The 16,879-nt window shown below is 39.1% G+C and overlaps 1 protein-coding gene across 2 annotated transcripts in view; it reads left to right on the top strand.

Annotated features, from left to right (window-relative positions):
• Window positions 1-16,431, top strand: part of PRKD1 (protein kinase D1) — a 331,651-nt gene extending 315,220 nt beyond the window's left edge. For both annotated transcript variants that reach the window (XM_046009920.1, XM_046009921.1), the window contains 2 exons: window positions 14,521-14,606; window positions 15,447-16,431. In XM_046009920.1, the coding sequence (XP_045865876.1) occupies window positions 14,521-14,606; window positions 15,447-15,665 (305 nt within the window). In that variant the 3' untranslated portion in view covers window positions 15,666-16,431. The remainder of the gene's footprint in view (window positions 1-14,520; window positions 14,607-15,446) is intronic.
• Window positions 16,432-16,879: the final 448 nt, after the last annotated feature.

The raw sequence follows: 16,879 nt of genomic DNA, 5'->3' as shown, positions 1-16,879 counted from the left end.
GATATTATAGGGTATAGGGTATGGGGGGAGGCATTATAATTTTATAGTTCATAATAGTTACATATAGATTATTCCACATATTATTGTTTAAAATTTTAGATAACCTTTTGACCGAGCATGTCGGACTTCATTATACTTATGCAAAAGAATTTAGATAATGAAACATCTACAATGCTGAGGAGGAGAACAGAGAAGAGGTAAAGAGAGCTCTAAGAGCCATAGCTTTCACAGAGTTCATGTAAGATTCTGCCTAGGTGAATGGACTGAGTTATATAAATTTGCCTGTATATGACTTAATGTATAATTTGATCTTAAGAGTTAATACTTGTGAATAAATATTCTCTCTATATATTATATACATGTTCATATTGTGTCCACACAGGCACTGTTCTAAATTACAAAGGTGGCCAATACATTAATTTTAGGATAATCTTATTACTTGGGGGAAGGAGGACAATAAGGTCTAGGAAAAAATGAAATGATTCATTGTCTTTAAAGGAAGGGAACAAAACATGTTTTGTTTTGTTTTGTTTTTAAGGTGGTTCTCTCTTTTTTTAAGATTTTTTTTTTTTTAATTTATTTGACACAGAGAGATACAGCGAGAGAGGGAACACAAGCAGGGGGAGTGGGAGAGAGAAGGAAGCTCCCTGCTGAGCAGGGAGCCTGATGCAGAGGCTGGATCCCAGGACCCTGGGATCATGACTTGAAGGCAGATGCTTAATGACTGAGCCACCCAGGTGACCACAAGGTAGTTTTTCTCAAACTCTGTGATAAAGGACCAGTTTTATTTTATCTTGATTTCCAAACATATGGGCCAGTACTTTGTAAAATAAAATAAATGTGACAGCAGTATCAAGTTGCTATAAAAGTTTCCAAAGATTTGGTCTTACTTTCTATACTTATCTCGCCATAGACCAATGAACAGATTGGCAATGGTTCATGGACCTCCTCTGAGTAGCACTGGTTTAAATCAGAAGAAATTTTTTAAGTAGTTGAAAGAGGTAATCTCTGGAAAATGGGTCTCAAAATGAGATGTGAGGTTTTTATTTTTCATTTTGAACTTCTTTCCCTGAATAATTTAGATCTTTTACCAAGTGCTTGCAATACTTTCATTACAAAATAATCAAAGTGGGGTGGCTGGATACCTCAGTCAGTTAAGCTTTTGCCTCTTAATCTCAGCTCAGGTCTTGATCTCAGGGTCATGGGTTCAAGTGCTGTGTTGGGCTCCATGCTGGGCATGGAGCCTACTTTAAAAATACATAAAAAATAAAATGAACAAAAGTGTGTGTGGGGAAAGAAGGCTCCAGAAATAAATGGAGTACAACCTTTTATGTAACTATAATTCTTCCATGCCTGGTCTGAAAATGTCTAAAAATTTAAATACACAAACAATATATGTAATAATTTATATATAAGTATTATTCACCAAAGAGCCAGGATTATGTTTCCTTTCCCTTAACACCAGCTCTTCTTGCATTGTGACTGGGCAGATGAAGACATAACCTTCACTCTAAACCTGTGCCCACACCAAGGAGAATTTTCAAGTGTGAAAATTCCTGTATTCTTTCAGTTGCTAATAATCATAACATACATCTTAACATATTCTTTCTTATGTATGACTTTAGTAGGCAGCTTTTGTTTTCCCAAGAGTTTTAGAGGAAGAAGGGAAGTGGCATAGATAACTGAGTGATACGGGTTGCATAGCTGGTAAAGTGAGATATCATAGTTGCTCCAGTGCAAGTCATCTTACCAGAATGAGGACAAACCCACAGCCATGGGAAAGCATTTATTAAAGTCAAAAGTGCATTTCCATCGTCAAATTGAATCGATGTGTTCCATTAGAGACACATGCTGAATCTGAGGAAGGTTAGCAATAGACAGTGAAGATCACCAGAGAAATTACTATTTTTTTTCTTCTGAGTTTTGATATTCCTTTATGTGCCATCAGGGAGGCATGCAGGCAGTAATCAACACAGAGGCAACCTTGGCAATTGTCTCACGATGAGCCCCCAACCCCCGCAGACAGAGATCATATTCTGTGTTCACAGGTGAAGTCTGAAGGAGCACCTACTCTCAAATCACCTGCTGTGTTGTTACTGCTCAGCGTCAGAGTCACATGGTTAGATGGTATTATCAAGAATTAAGAGCTGACAGGAAGCTTTGACATTCCACATATAAAAAGGGGTGGGGGAGGAAAACTCCTTGCATGAATCCTGTAACTTGTCTTCAGTTCAAAATGATCAAATAATGACGATGCCCCAAGGTTTTTTCCACTTGTATACTCAAATAGCCTTGATGTTAGTATTTCTGCTTCCTCCTTGCCTGATAAACATAGCTGTAATTTATTCTTCCAGCAGGTCTCAGTCCTGTGGTGACATTTTATGCATAAGGTAGAATACATGGCATCTCGTTCCAATTTTAGTATATGTGCTGCCGAAGCGAGCACGAATACATGGCATCTCGAATCATGGAATGGCTATCATATATACCACTACATTTATCAAAGCATCTCAATTTTACTTTAAAAGCAATTTTTAACCATTCAGTGTGGTTAATTCAAATAAAATTGGTCACAAGTGTGTTTTTCCCTCAGAAATTGAAGATGAAAAATACAGCCAGTACAAACACAAAGCAAAGCTAAATAAAAGCCTAGCACCAAGAATACCACATGGTATGTTTTCAAAATCCAACAGTGTTCCAGAACGCTAAACACTTAAGTTGGAAGTAGCACTTTGCCATGAAAAGGAACCAGCTGTAGGTCCCTCTTGCACTACATATTGTTCAAAACAAAAAATAACCCCATTGAAAATAAGCCTTGGGTAGATGAGACCCAGAAATTCAAATGTATAAGAAACAAAAGAAAGACAATTGTCATTTTAATAATTAAACTCTGTTTGTAACAGTTTATGAGGCTTGCAGATCCGGCAAGCCTGCTGAATATTAATGAATAGATTGATTTGTCAACATATTAGCACCACTGTCAGACATAACAGCATGGAGGAGATGTGAGGGGACTAGCCAGTGAACTGCTTCAAAATGCTTGACTGAGTGCCAGGAAATTCTATCACGATTGGTAAACTAAAGTGAATAATGTGGGTTCGAACTTCCACTGGAGTTTAATAATCCCTGCTTGAAATTCTGGAGTTACTTATGTTTACTTTTTTTTTAAGTCATGCAATTCATTCAGTAATAAGGAACTTTAAAATTATGAACCAAAGGCATAGAGTAATTTTTTTTAAATCTAATAGAGTGAATTCTGTATTATGTATGTGTGTGTATGTATACATGTATTTCAAAATCTAAATGAGATAATATACGAAAAGATGTACCACCAGGAAAGGAATCATTTATTTTGATAGCAAGTAAGATAAAACTAATAGAATTTTCTCTAAAATACGGTAATTTGTAGAGAGAAACTCCTGAGAAGTTTTAGCAAGAATATTGGCATTAAAAAAAAAAGAATATTGACATTATAGGTGCTCAAAAACTGGCATTTTATTTGTCCCCCAAATTGAAGTGTTTCCTATATATCCCAATTATAAAATTAAAATTTCACTTATGAATGTATATCATAGTTGAGTTGAAATATGACATCTGAAATGTCAGCGTAGAGGAACAGTGAAGTTTAAAGCACTCTGTGAGTTTGCTTTCTTCTATAATGACAACACAGAATACTTCAAAATACAGCATCTTAAAAATCTTACTTAACCCCTATACTGCTCTATAGTTCCAAGACATTGAGTAATTATCCAGAACATTCTTAAATTGCTTCAGTGAGAGAAAATGCAAAGTTTCATGGGGAGCCCTGTTTCTTCTGATTTGACCCTTGCACAATCAGCAAAAATATCTCAGTGTTTACATCCACTGTTAGAGTAAGCTGGCTTCTTTTTCCAAATAGAGGCTCATATCAGAGGTTTGAAAGCAGCTGTCATGCCACCCCTGAGCTCCACTCCTCTCCTCTTTTCTCTTCTCTTGGGCAGTCAGCTTTTCCTTCAGTCTCTTGTTCACCCTGGTCCAAACACTCTCCTCTTTGTCTATGTTCTTTTGAAATCGCCCCAAAACTGTTCTCACTCAAAATTCCGTGAGTCTAGCTAAGTGTAAAGTGAAGCCACCTCTTCCTCATGATGAAGAATACATTTCTTTGAGTGTGGCATAAAATCACAGTTGAGCTGGGAACAAATGATGAGTTTACTATGGATTTGGAATCCTGAATTCTTTCTCATGGATGTTGTTGATAAGCAAGGCTTTCTGAGTCTATGCTCAGACCTTTCCTTGGCGGGAGGGGAAATGGGACCTAAAAAGAGGACTTTGTCCTAAAAAGAGGACTTCGTTTCATCGGTCCCTGTTAAATGTCATCTTACTAGGAGGGCCCATACCTCCGGATACAGTTACTTTGGAACTGATTTGTGTAATCCAATTTGTTTACTCTTCCTGTTGGCACCCTCTGAATCCTAAAATCCTTCTGTGTCTTCACTGCAGAATACTGGACCAGATGGGGCTGAGGACAGATAGCTTTCTTTGTGTTTAAAAGACCTTTCTCTATGTTTACGTCCATCCATTCAGGCGCCCTTTGGGCGATATGAAACCAACTATTAACTACTGTCAGTGTTCTCATACCTCTCATTCCTTGCTACTCAGAATGTGGTCTAAGGCTCTTCCTGGGATCCACTAAAAGATAGACTCTCAGGTCTTACCCCACATCTACCAAATCAGAATTCTTTTTTTTTTTTTTTTTAAGATTTTATTTATTTATTTGACAGAAAGAGATCACAAGTAGACAGAGAGACAGGCAGAGAGAGAGGAAGGGAAGCAGGCTCCCTGTTGAGCAGAGAGTTTGATGCAGGGCTTGATCCCAGGACCCTGAGATCTTGACCTGAGGTGAAGGCAGAGGCTTTAACCCACTGAGCCATCTAGGCGCCCCCCAAATCAGAATTCTTAGTGCAGGATCCCTGGATTATTCATATGCAGGTTTTTAACATGCTTCTGAGAAGCACAGTTTGGCAGTCGTTCTCAATGCTAGCTGCACATACTAGCAAACACTTGAGGTGTTTCTAAAAATACTGATACCTGGAAGCCCCTCCCTAAAGATTTTCACTTGAACTTGCAGCTTGGGTATTAGCATTTTTTAAAAAGCAGAAATGCAGAAGCCTCTCCAAAGGATTTTAATGTGCAGTGAAAAGGGAAAAAAAAAAAAAAAAGTCCACCTGAACATCATTAGGATCATATAAGTGTATTTTGATTTCTTTTTTTTTTAAGATTTTATTTTATTTATTTGACAGAGAAATTACAAGTAGGCAGAGAGGCAGGCAGAGAGAGAGAGGAGGAAGCAGGCTCCCTGCTGAGCAGAGAGCCCGATGCAGGGCTCGATCCCAGGACCCTGGGATCATGACCTGAGCTGAAGGCAGAGGCTTTAACCCACTGAGCCACCCAGGTGCCCCGTATTTTGATTTCTACTTTAAATTTTGAATCCATTTGGCATCCATTTCGGGCCTGCTGTATGCCGTGTTTGAACAATTCATGATTTCCGAGATTGTGTTTCTAGTTTTCACGAGGAAATGAAATTGAACATAAAGCAAAAGCATAACCTTTGGTAGAGTAACTTTCTACAGAGGAAAGAACTAGAAAAGGAAAGATACCGACTTGAGTCTGGAAGGGTCCTGTGCTTCATTGGACTGTGGTCATTGACTTCAGACGGAGTCAGAGGAGGATTTCCAGTGGCCTTGTTTGCGGCCTGCAGCCTCTGGTTTCAGCCCAGGAGGAGCGGCCCAGTTAGTGTTGCCGGGCAACAGTTTGCTGGGTTGAGAGCTGGAATGTGAAGGGTTGCAAAACGATTTTTAAAATAAACACACAACTTACCATCAGCATGAAGCAAACCAAGAGAAGTACTGAGCACTACACTGTGACAGGCAGGGAGGCGGAATCGAAAGGGAAAAAAGAAAAAAGAAGGCAAGGAGCTCAGTGGTTGACGGATGATGGCTCCATCACTAGAATAATAGTTCTGATCTGGTTTCCCATTTGAAAATTTGTACCTGACTAATTGTGGGTGGACAGAAGACAGTGCGGGAAAAATGTTGAAAAGGTACTATTTCTGGAGAAAAGAGGTCAGCCCATGGGATTCACAGGTAATTTCACTTCTGTTAAATCAACACTGCAAAATAACATGATCTCTATTGCCGGTATTCTCAGCATTATTCTGAATTTCTGCTAGGGGTCCCCAATACTATGATCGATTACATTTTATCGAATTGTGATGTCTTTCCATCCAGGGATATGTTTAGTCAAAATAATATGAACCATATGCACACAATATGGATATTAAAATTTAGAGCTGAGAAAATGGCCATTTAAATTTCTAATTAATGTATTCAATCTACCAGATGCCATTTAGCGAGCATTTTTCTAATGCACTGAATGATGCATTTTATTTTAAATATTTATGAAACTTATGTGCAAAAATCAGTACATAATCTGTGTGACCTTAAAAGAGTTAAAATATAGTGGGAAGGATGGGGGGAGGATAGGCATATACTGAAATAATACAAGATGGGAAATGGGAAGTGACTGAGAGGTTTGACTCGCGGGACCTAATATATATTCAAATATGGCCAGTTCTATTCATTTGGTAGGATTTTCTCCAGGTTTTGGACATCCTTCAGTTTAGCCATAGTATTGGCATATGCAAATGTGCCATCTATATAGAGAGAACCTATTTTTTTTTTAAAGAGAGGAAGAGAGGTCAGGGGAGGGGGAGATGCAGAGGGAGAGGGAGAGAGAGAACCTTAAGCAGGTTCCACACACAGCACGGAGCCCAACCTGGGGCTCATCTCACAACCCCGAGATGATGACCTGAGCCGAAATCCAGAGTCCTATCCTACACTCAACCGACTGACCCAGCCAGGCTGGGTCACAGAGACCACAGAGAATCTGTTCTGTCCATACACTTGGTACTTGCTTTGAAATGCAAAATGACTGCCATATAGTCTCTGCAGTTTCAGAGGTAATTCTGAATTTTGAAGCCAGAAGAAAATGGAATCTATACAATTAACACTGCAATGGAACATTTCTTTTCATCCTAAAATACAAATCCCTTCAGCACCTGCATATACCATTTAGTTTTGGTTTTGTTCCGATATATATACTTGTACACCTGGCAAACAGGCTACCCAGAACTTTAGCTATCCTAACATCTGCTGAAAGATCCATTCCAGCAAAAGAGAACGTCTGATTAAATTTTCTCTGCACTTTCCTGACATTTTAGTCTTTCAGCTGATGGGGCAATGAGAGAAATTGCTGTACTGGAAGTTAGGGGGAAAATAACCATGTTAGCCAAGAATTTATTATAGCAAAAAAGAAACATCAGGCTTCAAAAAACAGATTTTCTTTTCTCTTGTTTTCTGACTTATAGGAAACACTAGTGTGAATCCATGGCTAGAGATGTTTTAGAAGGCACAAAGACCTTTTGCTCATGAAGGATAAAGTATTCTTTTAAAAATGAAACTTGAACCATACAATCGCCTAAAATTTTCCAGTAACAAAGAAAAAGGAAAGACTTCCCACATTGCCTCTGTTGTGGGATCATAGGCACGAAGGTTAAGAAAGAATTCTTGAATTTTTTTACGGTGCAATTTCGTAAGTTTATTTGAGTAGCCCAGGACAGGACCCATGAGCAGACAAGAGCTGCACTTCTGCTGATTGAAGCTGATGGTTATATGCCCAGTGCTCAAGGGGGAAGGTGCGGGGAGTATTATATCATGAATGTCTTCTTCGAATTTCTACTCATAAAACTGCTTTCATAAGATCTCCTTGGTGCTTATCACTCAGTTCAGTATTAACTATCGGTGAGATAGACAGGCAGTCATGAGACCCTTTAAGACTGGAGCAACCAGGGGCACCTGGGTGGCTCAGTCGTTAAGTGTCTGCCTTCGGCTCAGGCTGGGATGGCACCCCGTACGGGCTCCCTGCTTGGTGGGAAGCCTGCTTCTCTCTCTCTCCCACTCTCCCGGCTTGTGTTCTCTCTCTCACTGTGTCTCTCTCTGTCGAAGAAATAAATAATAATAATAAATAAATAGTAGATTAAAAAAAAAGAATGTAGCAATCAGCATGTATTTGATCTTTACTGAAACTCTGCAGGCTATCGGCAGCCTTCTGGGCTAAAGGTGAATATTTTTCTGCTTCTCTCCCTCATCACCTTGATGGGGCTGTCCAAGGTGTTTAGAGAGCTTGGATTTAAGACCGTTTATTAATGACAAGGAAGGGACTGAGTTTAAGGAAGAGAAAGAGAAAGACTAACTCCCAGAATAAATGGGTAGGAAAATCAGAAAGCAATCCTACCAGTCTCTGAAAAAGTTATCATATTTACTGCAAAGAGAAGGGGAAATCAGCCACTGCCCATTTTTCTCCTGTTTTCCTCAGGGAGGCATGGGGAGTCTTCAAACTGAGAGAGTAAAGTGGGGAGAATGTGGAACAAAAAAATATATAATGCCAGGGAATAGAGGAGCTCCTGCATAGCTTTGACCCTAGCCAGTGTCAGCTGTTCAAAATGGCGTCTGCTGATTGCCCAAAACTGTGGAGACCAGCACTGTGTTGCAATAAACGTCAACTCTTGAAAGGCAGGTACTTGGATGTATCCTTTTGCTATATCTAGGGAAGGAAGTGCAAGATATCAAGATTTTCTGAGATATTATCTCCTTCTCCAATATCCCTTTCTCATGGGACTACAGAGACCTCTTCCCCAGCTGCAGATCCTCATGGGCTCTGGGGAACCTGGAGTTTCTGCCTCCTGTCTAATCTCTTGGGCACTGGCATCCTGCTCTGCTGCAGTGCCAGCATGCACCTTCCTTTCTGACTTTCCATTCTACGTCAGTCCTCTTTACTCCTGTTGCCCACAGCCGGACCCAGCCTGTGCTCCTGGTCTCCATTGCTTAGTTTTGAGAGAAATTCATAGAACTGCCCAGTTTTGTGTCTTTCTCTCCCATTTTCTCTCCCTCCCCCTCATCCCCTGCATTCCCTCTAAATCAGATTGCTGCATCTAGATTTAAGTTTGGGAACTGGAGTTGAGACCCCCATCTGGACTTTTCTTCTGATTGCTGGCTCTCTTTTGGTACTGCTCGGACTATGCCCATTTTACTAGTCTTTTTGCTTGTTTGTTACTGGCTTCCTCTTCCCTTAGCTTGAATCCTCTGCACTCTTAAATTACACCTAGCAGGTTCTGCCTGGAGTTAGCACCTGGGGCGGGGCGCATAGGAATGGTTGTATCACAAGAAGAAGGACACTCAGTGGCAGCTATAAATAAGATGTTAATAACTGCATGTTAAAGAAGCTCACAGTGGTTCATCATCACTAGCCATCAGGGAGATTCAAATTAAAACTACATTGAGATACCACCTGACACCAGTTAGAATGGCCAAAATTAGCAAGACAGGAAACAACGTGTGTTGGAGAGGATGTGGAGAAAGGGGAACCCTCTTACACTGTTGGTGGGAATGCAAATTAGTGCAGCCACTTCGGAGAACAGTGTGGAGATTCCTCAAGAAATTAAGAATAGAGCTTCCCTATGACCCTGCAATTGCACTGCTGGGTATTTACCCCAAAGATACAGATGTAGTGGAAAGAACCAAGATGCCCTTCAACGGACGAATGGATAAGGAAGATGTGGTCCATATACACAATGGAGTATTATGCCTCCATCAGAAAGGATGAATACCCAACTTTTGTAGCAACATGGCTGGGACTGGAAGAGATTATGCTGAGCAAAATAAGTCAAGCAGAGACAGTCAAGTATCATATGGTCTCACTTATTTGTGGAGCATAACAAAGAACACGGAGGACATGGGGAGATGGAGAGGGGAGGGAGTGGAGGGAAACTGGAACAGGAGATGAACCATGAGAGACAATGGACTCTGAAAAACAACCAGAGGGTTTTGAAGGGGCGGGGGGGTGGGAGGTTGAGGAACCAGGTGGTGGGTATTAGGGAGGGCGCCTACTGCATGGAGCACTGGGTGTGGTGCAAAAACAATGAACACTGTTATGCTGAAAATAAACAAATTAAAAAAAAAAACACACACACACAAAAAGAACCATTGTGAGTAATTTTTAATAAATCGCAGACAAAATGAAAGAGATGCTAGTATACTTAAGACAGGCCAGAGTTTTCTGAATTTCTAAAAGGGGGAAAGAATGAATTCTAAAGTCATTCAACAAGAAGCTTAACATTTATCCTTGACAAAATCCTAGATTGAATGATTGAGTAGATAGTGTGCAGACATTTAAAAAACAAATCCTGACCCTTAGAAGGAGATGACAAAAGTCAGTATTAGTCAATATTAGTTTACTTAAATTTTTTCTGGAATAATTGAATTCTCTTTTTAAATAAGAATGGTAGAATGAATACTACTGAGGACTAATGTGCCTTCAGTATAATAAAACATTTGGAAAAAATCTCCCATCTTTAGAAAAGATGATAAAATAGGGACTGGATGGCAGTACTGGGAAGCAATTGCCTTTTTTCGTCAGCTTTGCTCAGAGAATAACCAGTAGGCATGTGATCTAGGATAGAGTCATCTGGCCTCATATTAAAGCATTTTCCTTACCAAAAAAAAAAAAAAAAAAGTTTTCTTAAAGTCTAATTAATACATAGCAGATAGACTCATTCAGTTGGAAGTGGTAGGTAATTAGGATGTTTAGCCTTTATGGTAGGAGGGGCTCATATCACATTCAGAATAGTCTTTGAACGCCAAAATGTTGAGTTAAATTCACAGAAGAACATGAGAATATAAAAGTATAGTAGAAACATAATTAAGAAGAATTTAATGTTCATAATTAGAAAAAATGTTAAACTTAAGTTTTTTTAAATTAATTATTTTTATTAACCATATAATATATTATTTGCCCCAGGGGTACAGGTCTGTGAATCACCAGGTTTACACACTTTACAGCACTCACCATAACACATACCCTCCCCAAAGTCCATAACCCCACCATCCTCTCCATACCCTCTCCCCCCAGCAACCCTCAGTTTGTTTTGTGAGATTAAGAGTCTCCCTCCCGATCCCATCTTGTTTCATTTATTCCTTCCTTACCCCCCAAACTCCCCACCCTGCCTCTCAAATTCCTTGTATCAGGGAGATCATATGATAATTGTCTTAATTAAGTTTTAACATTCATATCAGTTTAATAATGAGTTGATTGTATGATCTAATTACTATATGCCATAGTCTCTAAGAGCAAGGGCTTTGGAGCCAGACCCTTGGATTTCAGCCTCAGTTCAGGAGCTATCTGACTTAGGCCAAGTTACATGACCTTTTCCTTTTATATAAAGTGGCAATGAAAATAATAACTACTTTCATAGGATTGTTATCAGGACTATCTAAGAATATGAATGTGAACTTTAAAAACCCTCAATTCTATGCTACCTGAATAAGATCTATGTGTACAAATAAGTCAGTTAATTATGAGGAAGCTTCTGTCAACAGTGAATAGGAACATTGAAGAAAAGCTAGTGAAAGTCAAAATAAGGGTTCCGGGGAAGACTGAGGAGTGTGAAGGGCAGCTGAAGGAACACTAGGTGGAAGCTGAAGCAAAGGGGATTTGCTGGCCCTAAGGCTTGAAAAACTGTCATACAGAATAGAGCCAAGTTCATGTGGGTTAGTTATAAAAAGACAGTTTGTGGCACAATATAGGAGAAACAAATTCTTGTCACTAGTATCACGTAACTCATTGACATAGGAAATAGTTTGGACCATGGGAGACAGTTTCATACCATCTCCAGTGTGTCTGTGCTCACGCTCACATTTTGCATTTGCAACTAGATTGGGAGCTTTTTAGGGTTAGAGCTTTATCATTAACTCCTTTGTCCCCTAAGTCATTGCCAACAGTCATTCCTTAGGAAAGATTTGGTGAATGAACAGATGAATGAATGGTTGACACCTGTGAGGAACATAGCCAATAAAGAGAACATTGTGAAACAAAAAAAACTTTAGAATTTCTTTTTAAAAATGGGTTTAGTGAAAGGCATTTTGGATGCTACAGATAATGGTGGATGGTATGACTTGATTAATGAAAAGGATGTTTTAAGAGCTCCAGAAGCAGAGACAAGTAGAGTGGAGCTCTCAAACACGAACGATGGACCTATTTTCTGAATAATACCATGTGCCCAAAGTTAATTATCCCGTTTTTTTTCTACCAAGACCCATAAAATATGTTTATAAACACACAAACACACACACCTATTTTTATCCACACATGTATCCCTTCTAATTCTCTCCTTATATCCTAAACTATTTTCTCTTGGTGGTACTTGCCATTATTTTGCTGTGTTTATTCACATCACCCGGGTACTGCAGCTGTAGTCAGACTTGTGATTGTGTGCTTCATTCATCAGAAAAATTTTTCCATCTCCACATATTCCATTCCCTTCAGACGCTTACAGTTTCTCCTCTGGCAGTCCTTCCCTTCCCATTAGGCAGTGTGATTCACCGTTGGGGTGCATTTGGGCACAAACCAGACCCTTTGTTGAGTTACTGTACTCCTACCTTCCTAATTATAGAATTCAAAGCAGAATGAGTGAATTAATAACATGTATTTATTGCCTGCAGGGTCCGGGGAAGCGTAATGCTGTGGCGCACTTACAGTAGCACATAAGCTCTCCCGTCTCCCCTTGTCCTCCATTTTGCTCTGTGACTTCACAGCAGCAAGAATGGAAGGTGCACTTTACTCACCAGTGAGTAAATCATGTGAATGGCTGTTTTAAAGCACATGCCCAATTCACAGTTCACTGAGAGAACTATACTTTCAAAAGCTCTCTGGGAACACATGCATGGAATTTGAAATCATACTAAGTATCTTAGTTAGGTACCCTAACTAAGGCAAGGGTGTATGGGCCTAGACAGCATTGTAATGTGTGCTGTTGCATTTACTTTCCCAAGACAAAGAATTCCGAGGTGTTTGATTCTCCAGCCGTTCAAGCATGCAGACAAATATTTGGAGTATTAGTATCAGAGAGAAGAACTCTGGAGTGCCAAAAGACTGTAGAAATAATTTCTCTTTGCCTGATAATGAGAAGGATTCTGATTCATTCTGTTTGAAGCAGTCTGTCCCAGTTGCTTCTGGACCCCTGTGATCCATACAGGCTGATCCATACAGGCTGACGTAGACCATACTATAGAGTCAAAGGCGCTTGATGGTTGGGGAAGTTGGGGAATTAATTCACATTTTTTAAATATCAGCTTGATTAAGATTTGGAGGGGAAAGATCCATCTTTCAGGAAACCTAATGACCAGGGTAGGTTAGGGGTTGAAATTAACTCTGGTGAAATGTGAATGCTTCCCTTAGTTTGGCAGATTTCACTAAGCTCTTTTTTGAAAAGATGCTAAGATGAAGGAAATATGGAAAGTTATTACAAGAATGAGTAAGAAGTGTAATAGTGAATTTAATAAATTAACTATTAATAATCTAGACTGAAAATATAATTTTTACAAAGGTGAGGGAAAATTCTGTTACATGATGCTATGGATATCTCAGGTGCTCTGTAGACTAGATAACTAGAAGAATCACTTTTTCGGGGTGCCTGGGTGGCTCAGTGGGTTAAACCTCTGCCTTCAGCTCAGGTCATGATCTCAGGGTCCTGGATCGATCCCCGCATCGGGCTCTCTGCTCAGCAGGGTGCCTGCTTCCTCCTCTCTCTCTCTCTCTCTCTCTCTCTCTGCCTGCCTCTCTGACTACTTGTGATCTCTGTCAAATAAATAAATAAAATCTTAAAAAAAAAAAAAAAGAAGAATCACTTTTTCCTTCCGAAATTACACTCCGTAGGAGTCCCATCGGAGTCAGAGCACTAAGCTGGGTAGACTGGTTCTAACCTCATTGAATAATTCCTATTAGAGAAGTTTCTTTCCTCTCCTCCTCTAGGAAACAGTGAAGTCTAATATAATTCCAATTCATTGGGTATTTTAAAAAGCAAAGTGAAAGAAACCAGAGGGTTTTCCTATTGGGCCATTGGTTTTTAAGCTCTGAGTTTATGCTGAGTCTTGGCCCATGTTATGTTTTATTTTATTCCTTTTAAATTTGGTGTCTAGATGTCTGTCATTTTGATTCAAGACAATGAAGCCTATTAAGTGTATTTAAACTTTAAACACGTTTTGTAACAAAATTAGTAAATGCTTTCTCTTGAATATCAGTTGTATCCTACAGTTAGTATAAAAACTAGTTAAATGATACATATTTAAACCAAATTCCTGCTTTAGAAAAATGTATTAAAGACCAGACCAAGAGAAATTCACATCATATTCACAAAAGATTCAGACTTCCTCCTCCATAACTATTTTCAATTTCGTTTTTTAACATCCAAAATAAAATGAAGGCCAAGGTTTTAGAATTCTCAGGAGGTATTTTCTTCGGGTTCTAGTGCCTGTTATCACTATGCTGCATTTAACAGTGTGAAATAGCAGATGTGAAATAAACTGTAAATGAATTGTGCATGTGTTCCAGACTTGTCATGTTTTTATCAATAATTGAAATTTTTTTCAGCCATTGACCTTATCAATAACTTGCTGCAAGTAAAAATGAGAAAGCGCTATAGCGTGGATAAGACCTTGAGTCACCCTTGGCTACAGGTAAACATTAATTACTGGATATTTTCCCAATCAGATGGACTTATAAATATTTACAAGATCTTGGTATTATATGTAAAAATCTTTTGTTACATTCTTAAAAGTGTTATTCTTACATCAATTTGTTTGCCAAAATGCATGCAACTTCTTAAGATTTAATAACAATTTAGTGTTTTTAAATCTTTCTCTCTCTCTACCCACAAATATTTGACAGGGGAGAAATATACCACATTACACACTCACATATGTGTGCTTATACATGCACCAAAAATAAAAAACAGAAAAACAAAAACAAAAAAAATCTAAGGGTCATTATAAAATTCCAAGGACCAGATTTCAAGAGTGTCTGTATGTGTAATCCTGATAAATGTCCAAGCAGATGCCCATCTGGTCAAGCACTGTGCTTATTTGGAGGCTATATTTTTAAGTCCTGGGCTAATATTTGTGGCACAAATGCATAGCAAATATCAAGTATATGCATGTGTTTGGTTCCTCTTATATAATTATCTTCACATTAAACATTAGAGAAATGATACTATGCAATACTGAAGGATTATTCGTAGGCATTAAATTTCAGAGGAATGCCAGTATTCCTAATTGTTTGACTGCAAGCATTAATTGCCCAATCTTTTATGCATGATATCGTATATACAGTCTGCATTTGTGGAGTTTAGGTAAATAGGAAGGCTTTGGTGCTGATGTTGTCCCCTCAGGGCGCCTGAGGAAAGACACGGCACGGATAGAGTGGAGAGGGAAAGGTTGTAGGGAACTGACAAGACGTGAAATCGTGTGTTTTAGAGTTGTAATCATCTCTATGGTAATATTTTGGAATTTCTTCCTCAGGATTATCAGACCTGGTTAGATTTACGAGAGCTGGAGTGCAAAATCGGGGAACGCTACATCACCCACGAAAGCGACGACCTGCGGTGGGAGCAGTACGCAGGCGAGCAGGGGCTACTGTACCCTGCTCACCTGATCAATCCAAGTGCTAGCCACAGTGACAGTCCCGAAAATGAAGAAACAGAGATGAAAGCCCTCAGTGAGCGTGTCAGCATCCTCTGAGTTCCATCCCCTATAATCTGTCAAAACACTGTGGAATTAATAAATACATACGGTCAGGTTTAACATTTGCCTCGCAGAACTGCCATTATTTTCTGTCAGATGAGAACAAAGCTGTTAAACTGTTAGCACTGTTGATGTATCTGAGTTGCCAAGACAAATCAACAGAAGCATTTGTATTTTGTGTGACCAACTGTGTTGTATTAACAAAAGTTCCCTGAAACACTAAACTTGTTATTGTGAATGATTCATGTTGTATTTAATGCATTAAACCTGTCTCCACTGTGCCTTTGCAAATCGGTGTTTTTCTTACTGGAGCCTCAGATTGGTAAGAGTCTATGGAACCTGTCCATGAACTAGTTCTGTTCTGTGTGTCCCATTAGCATTGTCATTATAAGGAAACTCTTGAAGAGTAGATTATTACCAGTTCTATGAACAACTCCAAAACTCATGTGGGGGAAAAAAAAAGAAGAATGGGGAATGGGAGATGGATCTACAATCCTCGACAAAAGTGCACGGAAGAGTTTACTGTATAGTTTCAAATCCTTTGCCTGCCTGGTGTGCCTCAGTATGTTTAAACTCAAATAAATGGACCTAGGTGCGCCTACTACTCATAAGCCTAAATGCCTTAGAAATGTAAACTGCCGTATGTTACAAATACTTCCCCCTTTCTTACAATACCCTGTGTACTATGGAAAATCAGCAGCTAAGCAATCTTTTGCCTTTGTGTATTTTTCAATAATAACAAATAAATATTCTTGTCAACGCATGTGTCCACCTGACTGAATCATTTTCATCTGCTTTCAGGCCATTTGGGAACTGAGGTATCTACTCAAAAAGCAGAGAAACTCTCATGGTTTAGAATTTAGCTTTAACTACTCTGAAGCCTTAAAGTATGTTTCAAAGTATAATGAAGATTTCTGTCTTGCGTGTCATCTAGTTTCCAGTAGAAAAAAGAGCTCTCCAAGTGAAAAACAACCAAAGCCAAACAGGAGACTTGGAGGCATCAATGAGAATATTACAAATGGCAATCTCAATGTACCTTCCTGGTTTAGTCGATATAAAACCATGATTTATTACAATAATGGCTCTAATTTCTTTCTGTAATTATCTAAACAAGAAGGTCCTAAAGTGAACTACAAAAGTACACAAAGATTGGAGAATAATTCTAAGGAGAAAGCCACCTGAGGTAAAGATCTATACCCTGAGAAAGAGAG

This window comes from Meles meles, chromosome 6 (assembly GCF_922984935.1).
Source record: "Meles meles chromosome 6, mMelMel3.1 paternal haplotype, whole genome shotgun sequence".
Lineage (NCBI taxonomy): Eukaryota > Metazoa > Chordata > Mammalia > Carnivora > Mustelidae > Meles > Meles meles.
This window is presented reverse-complemented; position numbering and strand designations above follow the sequence as displayed.